Source organism: Alosa pseudoharengus, unplaced genomic scaffold (assembly GCF_046254945.1).
Source record: "Alosa pseudoharengus isolate Yale_2024_CS ecotype anadromous, Long Island Sound unplaced genomic scaffold, YU_APseudo_1.1 YU_APseudo_1.1_scf_4, whole genome shotgun sequence".
Taxonomy (NCBI): domain Eukaryota; kingdom Metazoa; phylum Chordata; class Actinopteri; order Clupeiformes; family Clupeidae; genus Alosa; species Alosa pseudoharengus.
Window position 1 is genome coordinate 29,014,989 of NW_027468774.1, and position 16,041 is coordinate 29,031,029.

General features: G+C 40.9%; 1 protein-coding gene across 1 annotated transcript in view; it reads right to left on the reverse strand.

The window, feature by feature from the left end:
- Positions 1–2,932: 2,932 nt before the first annotated feature.
- The window catches only part of LOC143102878 (uncharacterized), a 268,065-nt gene continuing 254,956 nt past the window's right edge, over positions 2,933–16,041 (reverse strand). Inside the window, exons 8-19 of the mRNA XM_076266689.1 lie at positions 15,194–15,318; positions 14,216–14,276; positions 13,674–13,982; positions 12,043–12,321; positions 11,490–11,774; positions 10,892–11,209; positions 10,507–10,773; positions 5,484–5,801; positions 4,895–5,215; positions 4,044–4,334; positions 3,625–3,773; positions 2,933–3,175 (exon numbers count right to left, since the gene is read on the reverse strand). Coding sequence (XP_076122804.1) covers positions 3,167–3,175; positions 3,625–3,773; positions 4,044–4,334; positions 4,895–5,215; positions 5,484–5,801; positions 10,507–10,773; positions 10,892–11,209; positions 11,490–11,774; positions 12,043–12,321; positions 13,674–13,982; positions 14,216–14,276; positions 15,194–15,318 — 2,732 coding nt within the window. The 3' untranslated portion in view covers positions 2,933–3,166. The remainder of the gene's footprint in view (positions 3,176–3,624; positions 3,774–4,043; positions 4,335–4,894; positions 5,216–5,483; positions 5,802–10,506; positions 10,774–10,891; positions 11,210–11,489; positions 11,775–12,042; positions 12,322–13,673; positions 13,983–14,215; positions 14,277–15,193; positions 15,319–16,041) is intronic.

Below are 16,041 nucleotides of genomic sequence, written 5' to 3' on the forward strand. Positions count from 1 at the left end.
CTACCTATGAGAGAAGACATTTTCTGCCTCTGCCCATCTCACAACATTTCGAAACCAAATTCCGCTGGTTAGAGAGAAGGGGGTCGCGAGACTTGGCTCATGTTGTTTGGGGGGTCGCCAAACAAAAAAATTAAGAACCACTGTGTTACAGGAGTATACAAAGTATACTGAGTAAAACTTGGATTTGATGTCAGTGGAAATCCCACAACTATCCTGTATTTTAAACCAAAGCACAAAGCACATTTCCTGCATTATCTAAAATGTAAATGGATAATAAATGGAACATTAAAAAATGCTCATATCATATGTACAAAAATAATCAAATGGCAGATGCGTATGCATTTAATGGCAGCTGGCAGGAAACACTTCCAGTAGCATTCAGTCCTGCAGGATCAGCCTGTGACTGAAGGTGCTCTGTCAAAACACCTCCAGGCCACTAAGTGGGTGCGTGTGACTGACTGTTTATTATCGTTTGCAAGAGACTGGATATGTTTTAAAGATTTTACTGTATTGTACTGTAATTTGATGAAGGAGTGTTACAATATAAAGAAAACCAAGGTTTTTACAGCATTGTGCAAAGGAGAAATTACAAATATACACATGCAGTAAAAAATAGGAAACACTGTGTGGGCAGAGCTTTGCACCACTGTAAGCCAGATTTACTATATAAGTTCATCTTTCTATACATCCTGACATTCCTGTCTGTCAGGCCACATATTTTTGTTCACGTAAAATACTTGCCCGATTATGACAACTATGACAACTAGTTCAACACTTTTGCATGTAGTGACTCAAGTGATGAAATAAGGCCTATTTGCTTTTGGGGGTAGGACTATTCAGCATGGAACCAGTATAGTGTATTTGTGACCAACATGACATTAGCAATCTAAAATATAAAAAAACAGCAGACATTTGTACACAATCAGTTGCATGGATGCACTGAAGCCTTTGCTGTTTGTTTGAAGCAATGAGTATTGCTTTTATGATGTGTGAGCGAGGTGATGATCTGGAGTTTGAACAAGCAGTTTTGAGAATTTCAATTCTGATTTGAGAAATGTACAAAAGCGACTGAGAAAAACTGTGATTCGTCTGCGCACATTGGTCCTCTGTAGTATGTATGACAGCATCATCCATGCTGATGTTATAGGCTGATATGCAAACTGCAGAGGATCCATGTAGGCACTAACCCTGGGTCTGATGTAAGTGAGGACCAGTAACTCCAGTCTTAAATATGTGAGGAGAGGGCTTCAGGCCTGTAATCACTGGAGTCAGCGGAGTGTCTCTTTTTGATAACAGGGATAAAGCAGGATGTTTTGGAATCCTCTGTAGCCACAGGCTCCAACTGAATAAGTGTTTGAAGGTTTCACACAGCTGGTTTGAACAGTCTAGGGTATATTCCATTAGGTCCAGATCAATTAAACTTACTTATGGTATATGATTCCATATTATTAATTATGTGTCTGAATCACAACTTAACCCGTGTGACAGCACAGACACGGCACATTGCCTATTTTGCACACCAAATTAACACTAGTAGAATGACACACCAATTTTGACTGTTTTTTTTTTATAGTGTTAATCACACTGTGTGTGATTCTGTTCTTTCTTTTTAAGTTAGAGGTGGCAGGTTATTATATAGATTATTGTAGGTATTTAATCTCAAATCTCAATGGAAAAGCCTCATATGGTGGATGGGGTTGAACAAAAGGATACCCTGTTTCTGTCCATGCTGTTTTTATTAAAACCCAATAAGGGTTGGGTGATTATTAGAATGATGTGGTGACAGTGATTCGACTAGTTATCACTCCTGAAGAGATCTCTTGCAACTGAAAACAATACAGTCCACAATATTGTATACAGGAATTACAAAACCATAATCGTTTTGTTACTGCAGTTAAGTAAGTAAGTAAGTAAGTATGTATTTGCTTAGTGCACTTTCTAGCACTCAAGCCACTCAATGTGCTTCAAGGTATCATGCACAAATATGCAAATCACTGCATGCCCAGTACTTTCTGGTAACACAACCCAACCCAGTGGTCAGACGGAGACTGAAAGCCGATCTGGCTTCAGTGAGAAGCTCAATAGCTCAATACGGGTGGACGCACAAAGTCTAATAACAGGTTGAGAAAAAAGCTCCTGAAAGGCCCACAAAGCAGAAGTGAAACCCTCTCTCAGAGCACCATCTGGCCCAGAGGGGTTGAGAAAAGCGTCTGAGTCTCACACACCTGGACAGAAACACTGGGTCCTCTACAGGCCTGACCACAATTTGCATCTGACAAACGGGGCAGTTATGCAACCGACTCCGTGTCTCTTCCTTCCCTAAAACTGGTGCCCACTGAGGCCAGGGCATGGGTATCATCAGCCCTTTGCATTAAAGTCACAGTATGTTTAACGTTGGGTTGTCATTATGAAAAATAAAAATCTGCCTGCCTCTATGGGAATTTAACATAGGGGTATGTATACTTAGGGCCCCGGTATTTTAAGGAAGAACATTTATTTATTTCAGTACATTATTCATTTACAAAGAAAATTGGTGTCCTTGAAGGTTGGATTTTTCCTCATTTTTTTAATTAAGCCATTAAGATCAATTTCCAAAAGATCTTTTGGATCTTCCAAAAGATTTTTTATTCCTTTTTTTAGTCAACTTTAGCATGTGTATGTGTATGTTGTACATATGTATGTAAACGTATGAGCACAACTGTAGATAGGTAGATAGACCTATTGTGGGAACTGTGGCTTTTTCAAATAATGCTTCATGAGAATTCAGGTTTAGAAATTATGAATTATACTGTCAATAAAACAAGACAATACAGTAAGCAGAACTGAAATATTTATTAACAGCTGTTAAATCTGTAAAATATTCTTAAAGATGTCTTTATTTGATAGATGATTTCATTCATATATAATTCATTTTGCATTTATTAGTTTCACTTCTATATCTTATTACAAGTGAGCCCTAAAAGTATAACAATAATAACAATAACATACAAAATACAAACAAAAAAAAGGTACATGGAAAATGCTTTTAAAATACATACTCTTCAACAGAAAACATGTAACCAATTCAATTTGCAAAGGAGATGTGTAAAGGCAATACATTATATTTCCATCCTTGCATGTCAGTTTGTAGGAGATGACTCTCTGGGGTGAAGCCTTTTCTTTTATTTCATTTCACCTGAAAGAGGAGAAGTAAGCAATGGGACTCTTACAACAAAAACGCCATCTGAAATGACTGATCTATAATAACACTACACTATTGCCTTAATGCTATATGAATGCCTTAACTCCCAAGACTCTTAAAACAAACAAGATGCTTCCATTTCAGTCTATGTGCAAGTCCTAAGAATTATTATGAAATAATAATTTTATAATTATTATTATGCTGCGGTTGTGTCTCGCGTCATGTTGGGTCATGTTAAATAAGCTTGGTTTTTGCCACTGTGGGAAATCCCCTATAGCACAGGAATTTAACACCTTTCCTGTGTGTCTAAAGTTATAAATGGAAATCTCCAGTCTTGGGGCCATAATCTCTGTTTTTTTACTGGTGTTCCGGCAGACCAAATTGTCCTTTCAACTGTGTATGTGAGCCACCTGTAGACTCTGAACATATGATGTGCTCCTCACCTTGATCAGAGTGACAAGACAGCTGTAGAGGAGGCAGAAGAGGAAGAGGAAGAGGAATGCCCAGGCCATGTTCATTGTTTCTGCCACAGTGTCCTCAGGAACAGCGTCAGCCATGTTGTCGTCAATAAACAGAACTTCTTCCTTTGGCTCTGGTTTAATTGCATGGTTAAATGTAATTTAAAACACAAAGACAAAATATCGTTGCTAAATAGGAAATAGAGATGAAATAGGAAATGATGATTGTTAATTGTAAGTTAAATTATTTGCATATTTTAAAAAAAGATTATTAAGTCAAAATGTGGTGTGTGTGTGTGTGTGTGAGAGAGAGAGAGAGAGAGTGAGAGAGTGATAGTGAGAGAGAGAGAGTGACATTTTAAATGATTTCTAAGTCAGCTCATAGTGAGAGTTCTGATTGGCACCTGGTTTGGAAGTGCTAACAGACAGTGAGCTTGTGATGTGAGTGACGTTGCAGGTGAACTTCACCCGACTGTCCCAGTCGCCAGACGACAGGTTGAGGTGGCTGTGGACGCTGAACTTTCCGTCTGGTCCTTTGGATGGCTTAGTGGTTCGCTGGTCTGCGGCCTCCATGCTGACGCCGTTCTTTAGCCAGGTGATGTTGATGGACTCGGGGCTGTAGCCAAACACCAGACACACCAGCTCGGATGACCCCTGCAGCAAGGTGACCGTAGGCTTAGAGAGTTCCACTGAGGCTGAGAAAGAGATTCAGTATGGAGGAAGAGACACAGGAGATGGAGAGAGAGGAGAAAGGGAGACAGAGGAATAAGCCAGCCATGGAACAAATATAAATACAACCTGAATAACAGCCCTTAGCAAAAATAAGTTTATGGAACTGTTGGTTTACTTATTTTGAACTAAGTATACATTTACTTTATGTGTACTAATTAGAGACACTAAATTGATATATACTTGGCTTTACTGATAAGTATACATAAAAGTTTAGGTATACTTTAACCTTAAGTTTACTTGATAAAATTAACTTTAGTATACCTTTTTGATGGTAAAGGAGGTAACATGACAAACAGACAGACAGAAAGCTACATTTTATTAACAGATGTGAAACTCCAGAAGCTATGCTAACAAACCTGAAATGCATAGAAGATAGTGTGATAACAGTTTGGACAATCAGGAAACCAGAGTATTGGTCAGGACCGCAAAGAATCTACCCATATTTGGTTAAGTCTCTTGCATGTTCCGTCCGATCGCTTCACTTCTGAAATGAGCTCACAATGTCACTGAGATGCAAACCTACCAAACAGGTTTTCCACCGTGGCCGAGGTGGGCTCTGTGGAGGACTCATGTCTGACCACACACGTGTAAGAGCCCTTGTGCCGCTCCTGTGATGGCGGCAGCGGAAGGCTGCTGGACGTGGCGTACGTTCCAGCCTCGCCGCTGCTGCTCACAGGGCCGTTGGTGTACCGAGAGGTGGGCAGCTGCGTGCCGTTGACCTCCCAGTGGACGAGCACATTGGCCGGCAAGAAGCCGGTGACCACGCACAGCAAGCCGGAGCCATTGGTGTGGACGAGTTCGGCATCGGAGGGCCTCACAATCTTCACCGTTGGCTGGCGCATGTCTGAGGAGGATGTCCAGTTAGTGTAACTGTTATGGAAAATGTAACATTGTGTGTATATGTTTGACAATGTGAATTGGAAAGTGGATGGTTTTTCCTCCAGATTGTCCACAAAAGTATAGGCAGAATAGTGTTTTATATATGTAGTGTGTGTGTGTGTGTGTGTGTGTGTGTGTGTGTGTGTGTGTGTGTATTTTATAAGTATCTAATTTCTTGCATAACTTTACACACAGTAATCATGAACAAAACGACTGGTTGGTCGGTGACTCGCCTTTTGCTTTTGAGATGTGTCTCACCAGTGCACTAGGGTCACAAGCCCTCCTGACCTCACACGAGATGTTTGTGTGGCCATGCCACGCGCTGGCCGGCAGGCTCAACACGCTGCGCACGCTCTGGGTCCCGTTGTCGTTTTCAGACATAATAGGTCCTGTGACCCCCTCTGAGGTGACAACCCCACCGGCCCTCCAAACGATGGGCAGGTCTGAGATGTTGAAACCGACCACCAGGCAAGTGAGCGGCACATTGCTGTTGGCCGTGCTGTTGAGGGGGGGTCCCATGATGTAAACCTCCGCACACATGTGTGGAGACACTGAGGGGGCCAAAGACAAGAAAGCACAGAGCAGGTTAAAGGTGCTGTGTGGAGTTTTAGAAAGCACAGAGCAGGTTAAAGGTGCTGTGTGGAGTTTTAGAAAGCACAGAGCAGGTTAAAGGTGCTGTGTGGAGTTGTAGAAAGCACAGAGCAGGTTAAAGGTCCAGTATGTAGGAAATAATGGAAAATAAACTGTAACCATTCCAAAAATGATCACCATATGTTGTCAGAGAGTGAGGAAACACGATGAATTGAAGTAATGGCTTATTTGACAACATTACTCTAACCTGTGAAACCCCGTAAAACCCATGAAAAAAAATCAGTTACGGGGCGGAATCTCTTGGAATTTTCGTTTATGTTTTGAACGATTCATTCTAGAATAGCGTATTAATAATGGGCTAGCGCGTCCTCCTATTTGGGTTGCCAGTTGTAGTCATGAACGCCTACAAGAGGCAGGCAAATTTCCAAAATTAAAACAAGAAACAAATTAAGTGGACATCGGAGGAGCTTCCTGAGATGGTGACGTCTTCGTCAAACTAAGAATATCAAGTCTGACGCAGAGCTGGCCATATTTCTCCACAACAGGTAGCCTATGCTAAACTTCATCTGCATCGCTAACTTCAGCTAAATATGTTACGTTGGTTAGAGAGGTATTTTTTGTTTTCACTGTTTCCGTAATGTGTAGCTGGGTCATGGTTGGAGAAACGTTAAAGCAGCTGCAGGTCAACTAACGTTAGCTAAGTCTTCATTACATCTGGCAACCCAGAAGAGGCTCGCGTCTGGTAGTCTTGAGAACGTTCACCAGTGTTTTGATTTTGGCCTACAGAACGTTCGTTAACAATCCTACAAATCGCACCTTTAAAGGTGCTGTGTGGAGTTTTAGAAAAGCACAAAGGTGCTGTGTGGAGGTTTAGAAAGCACAGAGCAGGTTAAAGGTGCTGTGTGGAGTTTTAGAAAAGCACAAAGGTGCTGTGTGGAGGTTTAGAAAGCACAGAGCAGGTTAAAGGGGCTGTGTGGAGTTTTTTAGTGTACCGGTAATACATTCAAAAATGACCTAGAACAGTGGTCCCCAAACTACGGGCCATGGGCCGGATACGGCCCGCCACCTCATTTTGGGTGGCCCCCAAAACATGTCCGTGGTATATAGCATCCGGCCCGCATGGGAGTACGACATCGTAAAACTATAACCGCTGTAATTTCCCCCATTCATTCTCTATGGCGAGTCTTAGTACACATGTAATACTATTTTTGTCCACTGGTGGTTCTTTTGGCGCTGTTTTGCGTTTGCCATCGAAAACTGAATAAAATGTAGGCCTACCTGCAAACAATGTAAGAGGCCTATGCTGACTGCATCAGTGCTCAAAGTATTATAAGTTTATCAATTAATTGTTAATAACTACCGTAAAACTCCAAATAATAGCCCGGGCTTTTATTTTCCCAAATCGCCAAAATGCACAGGCTAGTATTAGAGACAGGCGTCTATATGAGACAGGCCTTTAATTCCCTTTACACAAAACTTTTCCTCTGCAAAGATGGAAAATATTATCGAATTAATTATTTCATCTTATGTCTACCTATATGACTAGGCTATCTGATGACAATTACGGATCATCATTAATTTAGTGTTGAGATTTTGTTCATTGTGAGATACAGTAAGATCCAAATAGCTGGATAGCCAGAACAGATGAAACACGTTTTAATTAAACGTAATCTACAAAGAGATCGTATCACACTGAAAGCTCATATTTTGTCACTAGCAAATAGCCTATATCGGTCCTTTGTCAAATACAGTTGCATTATCAGCCCTGACCAAAACTGTTCAGGAATTATTTATGCAAAAGTGGAACGTGCTTAATGTTCCATTCTCCCTCCTTTTCGGCACAAATGAAACAGCATGAGAGAGCATGAACCATATTGTTTCTCCCGTTTTGTATTTGCCAAATTTGACAACAGTCTACATTCAAATCATAGCCTACTTCCAGGCTCGCAGGAACATATTTTTGACCAGGGGTGCTGAATAACAAAATAATCATGGATGTCCGACGATTTCCCCCCAGCATATGATTCGAATTTAGACAGCTAAATACGCCATTTCACCGCCGTGTATGAGTAGGTCTAAGAGTGAGAAGTTTTATAATGCCCTGGGCAGCCACATTCCACTGCAACTATGCGCAGCACTTGCCACTCCGACTCATCAATAAAAACTGCGCGCACACAGCAGTCCCATAGAAGCGCACTTGACTTTACATCATTAACCTATTTCAGTAGGTTATATATAGCCAGAGAATGTCCGTAGACGGGCTCTGATACCTAGTCTAAGGTTAATTCCTTTTCTGACTTCTTTCTCTTTATCGCCATGACATTTAGAATAAAGAATAACGTTCGCGAACCGTTCTGGTTTTGTTGCCAGCATAAAAACCAGCTTACCATCGGCCTATCCGCAAATTTTAAAAACAAGGGATTAATTGAACGATGACGAAGTCGGACATATAGGCATAGTTCATATTGGAAAAAAAGTTATACAATTTGGAGCTTTTCCCCACCGCAGTCTTTTAATGCCATCTAATCATAACGTGCGCAGTCTGCGCCATACTTAAGCCCAAATCACATCGCAACGAGATGAGCAGCAACTTCATGCAACATTCTAAAACCTTGCAACTGTGACCAGACATGTGAATGCTTTGCGACGGCTTGTAACGACGTGCAACATCTAATTCACACTGCTGTAACCTCCTTTCTGTAACGGTTTCGTGTCATTGCGAATCTTTAAACAGACGATCTGACGGGAAGAATATTTAGAAGATTAAATACAGCCCGAAACTAAAAAAACAGACCAGGCCTCTACTGGAGACCGGCCTTTAACCCAAACCTGTAGCCACGCCAGGCGTTTAAAAGAGACAGGCGTCTCTTAGGGACTCGGCGATTATTTGAAGTTTTACGGTAACTAACTTCTATTCAAGTCATATTTCTGGGACTTTCTCTGATAATTATTTCTATTTTTTGTTCACTTGTTCAAATGTTCATACAAATTCACAAAGTTCTCATCAGGTGAGTGAAAGTGGTCATTTCAGATGTTTTTGCCAGCACTTCATAAAACTCTCATAGTTTGAGAACTTCAAATTATTTGTAGGATATTGCTTGTTCACAACTTGAGCTGTGTATGCAAAGACACAGAGTTCAGAGTTCACACATTTTGAATAAAATACACTTTTGGGACTCCCTGCTAATACTTTTGGGATTGCTATTTTTTATTAGTATTATTTCATTTGAGCTACATTTTACACTGATATGGCATGATTGCAATATAAACACAGCTAACAATGGCATTAAATTGCAGTAGCTTATGATTAAATGTAATATTCAACTAAGGTAGACTGCTGTTGTTCACAGCACTAAGCTATTTATGGTTACTAATATACTCCGAGTCTCTGGCCCTCTCTTAGAGCCAGGCATAGTGAGCTGGCCCCTCGGAAGAAAACGTTTGGGGACCACTGACCTAGAATATAACAACAGAATGTGAAGAAACAACCATTTTGATGTAATGTTAGGGGACCAAAATCTTTTACTGTTCCCGCCCCTTCCAACCAACCAACATACAGTCTTTCTCATTGGTTCATTTTCACCTCAGATATAAATGACTGGACATGTGTGTGGGTATAAGATTTCTCAGGATCTAGAGAGGAAAGCAATAACTGTTCATATGTAACCCTAAATCTGAAATAAATAATATGTTGTGTTTATGTACATAGTAAGGGTGGAGAGACCACCATTGCATTGCAGTCTGACAAGCAATGATGAAGACACCAAAACATTAACTTAAAACTTCTGATCGATCAGACAAGATATACCAAGTCCATGGCAGAGGAATTTAGATAGTGATGGGGAACGATACAGTTTCACAATTTGATTTCATTAATGATAGTTTATAACACAGCATATCCCTACATGTATTGTATACATTTAACATTGACTTCATGACATTAAGTTAAAGGCCAAGTCATTTACCACTGACCAATGACAGGAAAGTGAGTACTGGAGTACTCGGGAGACAGTGTGTGCAAATGATACATAGTTTGCATGAATCTCTCCTGTCTGTTCTGTGCTCTTCAAAGCCTCCAACCTCTGTAGCATGCAAACCACCTCTGCAGTCCCAAGGGTTTGACTGCTTTACATTCTGAGAGCGAAAAACTCGCCTGCCTCACACTGGGAGGATGTGCCTGGTTGTATTTTCATTTATACAACTGCAGGGGACACTCTAAATACACTCAATTAATGCTCTGCGTACAAAATGTAGCAACACACTTGAACTTAACTCATTAATTCATTGATTTTGAGTGTACAATATAAATAAAATGACATACACAAATACTACACATATATCTGTAAACTGAATGACGGGCTTCTAAATATCATGCATACAAAGAATGCCTGTGATGTTCAGTATGCTCTCATTCACCTGTTGTAGATCTTCAAGGCAAATATCGAGTTAATAAGATGCTTTAAGTTTTAAAAACCATGCTTCATATCAGAATGTTGTCCATTACATGATACGTGATATTCTGTGCTTTACTAGCCACCCGATTTCCATCTTACTGTCATGCTCACTTTCTTGTACGCAATATTGGTGTGTTATTGTAAATCAACTTGCATTGCTTCTCTGCACAAAAGGCCCAGTGAATGAAAGATTGAAAACTCACTGCATTACCTGAGCAGATACTGATCTTTTTTTTTGCGTGATTTTGGTTGTGGTCTTCAACCTCGCAGGGAAACGTTGTGCCTTTGTACCACTCTCTGTGTGGGACGATGATCTTGCTGGTGACAGTGAGGCGACCGTTGTCTTCCATGGAAACCTTGCTGTTCGCGGTCAGATTGGTGACGTTCCATTTCAGCTGCGGGTTGAAGCCTGACGCGACGCACACCAGCGTCGTAGAACTGAACTGAGGGGCCAGGAACAACTCCAGTGTTGGCGGAGCTTGAAAACATCACATACATCACTTTGTTTTATGTTTTCTTACTAAGACAGTTTAATTATAATGTCCAGAACCCTGCACAACATTGCAGTGTGAGTGAAGTCGGAATATGTTGCCTACCAAAAATATTTCCTGTGTCATTGGAGATCTTCGTGTTCTTTGCCAAGTCATGAATGACTTTACATGCAAAAATTTTGTTGGCACTTCTCTGGTCTTCAGGAATGGTGAATCGTACAGAAGTCAGGCTATGCTGGTCTTTCTGGATAGGGATGTCAACATACTCAGACTTTGGGAGGTCCTTCCCATTAGCCTGGAGGGTCACCAAGACCTCACGGGAAGATATGTCTCCTAGGAGGCACTCCAGCACTGTCCCATTATCTTTCTGCCGGTCCTCTAAGGGTCTTCTGATGGTCACTGTTGGGTTTTGTTTGGCAGGCTCTATACAGAGAAGAGAGAGAGAGAGAGAGAGAGAGTTAAGGAAATGCTGTTGTTTCAATATTATCTAGCTATATATTTTTCATTATCAAATGCTAATGCCTCCAGACAATATTATATTTTACTTTTGTAGTACCTTGGCAATGATACATAATTTATTAATGTCTGTAAAGCATTATCTGATTTGATTTGAAAGAAGAGGGGATAGAGAGTGTGTTGGAGGAGTTTTAGCAACAGTGTCTCAGACAGAGGTGTCTATAGACGTAGTGAAGGCCTTTCCAACCTGGCATGATGATAATGGCTGCCTCAGTTGGGTAGCACGGGTGCTCCACTTTGCACTTGACCTCCTGTGGGCTCTTCACGGTGAGCGTGAGGTTGCTGGTCAGCCTGCCACCAGACTCGGCCTTATTATTGATGTCCGACGTCTCCTGTTTGTCATTCACCCACCAGGACACTCGGCTGCCGCTAGCCGCCGTAACTTTGCACGTCACGACGACCTTGCCGGTCGTGGTAACGTCTCTGAGACGCGGCCTCTCCAGCTGGACGTGAGGAGCCAGGAAGTGACCGTCTGCAGTTCGGCCAAAAGCAGAAGGAAAACAACAATCCCTGCCTCAGTTCATACAACAACCATGCTATATCAAAATCTCACCAGTCCTAGCAGTTCAAGTCTGCGGTTTATGGCTGCTGACAACTGATAGTTTGGTAGGTAGACAGCTGTGTGATCATGATAGTTTCATGATGAATAGTAATTTCATAAAGAAATGGCTATTTCCTCTCAAAACAGTCTTATCCACAATGTGTATTTAACACCCACTTTTAAGTACACAGGCACTCACCTGAACACACTTGGATGCTTTTTTCAGTCCAGTTTGATCCCAGCACTTTTGGCTTCATCCTACAGGTGTAGTTGCTGCCTTTGTTCCACAGGTTGATGTCAAACTCCAGTTGACTGATCTGGCCAAGTGGCTTGGGCGCAGCCTGGAGCTTGCCATCTACAACCCATTCCACATCAAGGTCCTCCATGTCGACACCTTCAGCAGCACATAGTAGTTGGGCCTTGGAGCCTCCATCCTTTCCCATCCACAGTGGAGGTTGAAGAACAGCATTGGGCTGGTCTTGGGTATAAATATTGAACAATAAGGGTTTTCTACTGACAGCAAGCTCAGCAGCACAACACTATCAGAATGGGAAACCTATGTATTGAGTACCATTTCTTTGGACTGAATGGTTTCTATAAATATATGTTTTATGATAGTTTTTTTTTACAATTTTAATTTACAAAAATAATTAATTAGTAACAACATGAGGAGTAGAACAACAGAGCCAAGAAATGGAGATTAGGTCAGGCCTCAATGAGCTCAGCTCACAGCTGTTAGGACAAGGCCAAAGCCAGGGCTTAAAAAAGCTCCTGAAAGGCCCTCAAAGCAGAAGTGAAACCCTCTCTCAGAGCACCATCTGGCCCAGAGGGGTTGAGAAAAGCGTCTGTCTCACACACCTGGACAGAAACACTGGGTCCTCTACAGGCCTGACCACAATTTGCATCTGACAAACGGGGCAGTTATGCAACCACTCCATGTCTCTTCCTTCCCTAAAACTGGTGCCCACTGAGGCAGAAGACTAACCATGCACCAGTCACCAGTCATGTTTGCATGATGTATAACCAATTACTATTAAGAAACACTGTATAACAGCACATACAATGAGATGCTTTAGTATTTGTCTACATCTGTTCAAGTGATCAGGATCATGGACAGTTTTGTAGTGTAGGGATAGTGCACACACATACACACACACAAGCACGCACACACACGCGCGCGCACGCGCACACACACACACCTTTGACCTTTGGTCAAAAGACTTCCTTATCAAGTAGGTCATGGATAACCCGTTAGTTTTATGGTTGTATTCAAGGATGTAGTGGTAAAAAAAGAGGTGGCTAAATTATAAATTCTGTGATCAGACAGACCACGCCGTCGTCACCGGTAAGGTGGACCATGGTATACTGGTGTGTATCCTGATCACATCACTATGGTTACCATTTGATGGTACTAAGGGTATCACTGGATGCTCCCTCATAGACCACACACTCACTATTCAATTCCTACATTAATATAAGTTCATTGTTAATTCCAGAAGGAATAAATATGGTTGAACCACCATAAAAAGAAAGACATGTGAAACACAGACTATCTAGTTCTATAATGAAGTAATATAACAATTATGCATGCATTAAGTGTGTAGGAGTCTGAATGCACCTTTAAGTTAATTTACCTAATACTGTACACGTCTCTGTGCCAGTAGAATTTCGACAAGGTTTTTTTGTCGAAAGGATTTTTCTCAGGATGCTGAGCTGAGGTCCATTTTTTTCCTCATCTGATTTGAGGCCTTGGTGATTTATTTGGTGAAAAAAAAGTCGAAAGACTTCAGAGATGCATATAGGTATAGGTACACAGGGCAATTTGCTCACCTGTTCTTTGACGTGGCACTTCTATTGACTGGTTCCCAGCCTTATGTATAAACAGACATGTAATTTTGTCGCCCTTCGCCCAACGCTCATCGCTGATGACCAGGTAGCTGCTAGCGGAGTTGTTATCCTTTGAGCCTTGCTGGTTGCAGCTGCCTTCCTCCTGAATGGAAACGCCATTGTGCTTCCAGTGAAATGTGTGCTCGAAGGGGGAAAATTCCCGGGCAAGGCAGACAAAGGTAGACGTCTTGTTGAAACGCTCTACCTCGGATGGGATCATTACGTAGAGTCTGGCAGGGTTTAGCACCTCCTCTGGAAAGCAAACACCCATGAATACATCAATGCATCCGTAAATATTTCTCATGTTTCAGTTAAAAAAAAACATTGTATTGTTTTGCTGCAGTCAAAAAAACAAAACAAAAAATAACAGAATTTTAATGAAGGATCATGTACATTTATATAAATATATACATATTTAAATAAATGTACATATTTATACTGTATATCATACAATGTTATATGCTTGAGGTTTTGTTTTAACTTACCACTTATCAGTGATTTCAGGATCATATCACCACAAATGCGTGTCAGGCACGTTATGATAGGCTAAATGTTGAATTAAGAAATCAATAATACACACACCACACTGAAGTCCATTCCATCCCCTTGTAAGCATATTTATTGCCATCATTATCCAAATGCAAAATGTCAAATCACATTGAAATATGTACAAAATCCAAATAGTATTTCTCAATAAAAGCTTAAAAATGCACGACTTGAAGCAGAAGAAAATGTGAACAGATTGTTGTTGTCCTCTTCATTTAACCTGAAAGAAAATATTTAAATACATCAGCCAGTAGTTAAGGCTTAATCTACACTTGTGTGTAATTATTATATTATTATTATTATTATTATTATTTAATTAAAGTGCAGAGAACTGTTGAATGAACAGTTGGTAAAGATTACAACTTCACTTGCTTTCTGTAAATATCGCCTGTAAATAAAACAATGTCTCTTGCGTTTTTGATTTGCTTGTGTAAAGGTCATATGACCTGATAACCTGCTATAAAGGTGAGACCTACCTTTAGTAGGTTTGAATGTGAAGCCCTGAAGACCAGGTTTGAATTTGCTTGAAACATGTTGGCTTTAATTTGTATGTAACCATTACAATAAAGCCTTTTTAAGTGCATCCTTTCTTTGTGTGCCTGATTGCCCTTCTTAATGGAATAATTATTAATTTTCCCCATTTTCCAAGATCACCAACACACTTTTGGATATACACTAACTCACAGAGCTACCAGTTGTCTGACAGTCCATATTTCCCCCTTCAGAGATTGTTGAACAATCTGGCTATGTGTAATACTTGTACATTTTGGTTCATTATATCAACGTGTCCCTACACTGTCACTAAAAAGATGTGTGGGACAACCCTGCTACATTTTGGTCAATTCTGTGGTGGAGGTATCACTGTATCACTTAGTTTGACCCTCTACCATCCAACACTATTGAGCTATTTACTTTACCTTGATGACGGTGGCTCCAACACTGTAAAAGAGCATAATGAGGAAGAGGAAGATGAAGGTGAAGGCAGTGTTTGCCATGCCATCACCATCCATGCTTTGATAATCTGTCCATACAATGCAGATGTCTACAAGGGGGCAAAGGTCACATTTAGACAGTTTAGTAACGAAGCAGTCTGTACCCTAACCCTGCACGCCACCTTTGGGGATTCAATTCTTGTACACACGGATCGCATCAGTTCCCTGCGTGTTTTGCCTTGAGTTCATACCTGACTAGTCTTGCATGTACATGGAGAGGAGCGAAGGGACATGTATCTGGAGTATGTATTACATGATACGTTGCAACATGACCCCTTGCTTGTGTCTTGGCTTGCTGGTGTTGATCCAGAACATGTATCAGTATGCCCGACATGTCAGTGCAGGGCACGAATGAGCAAACAAATAGAGAGAAAGAGCACTTCAAGCTTTTGACACAAACACAGCACAGTTCTGGCTGACTTTAGGACAAACATCTAACCCAGTTGTGTGACACAGAAAGCACATTCAGCTCAGTGTTATGTTCCTGTAATGTCTTGTTTGGACAGTTGTTTCTGACCTGTGGTTTTGTTTTGTGGTCTTCGTAACGCTAACTGTTCATGTGGAGACCTTTTTAAAACCAAGACTGACTAGCTAAAGGAAATAATCCTGAAACTTTTTGTCCAAATGTTTTGTCCAAATATTAAGAATTCACTAGACCATTTGGGAAACACTGATATACTTTTTTTAAATACATATTATCTCACTATAGTAGATGATCTCTGTTTGCTACATTAGAGTTGGGCAGCATACAATGACAGACAATTACAAACAGC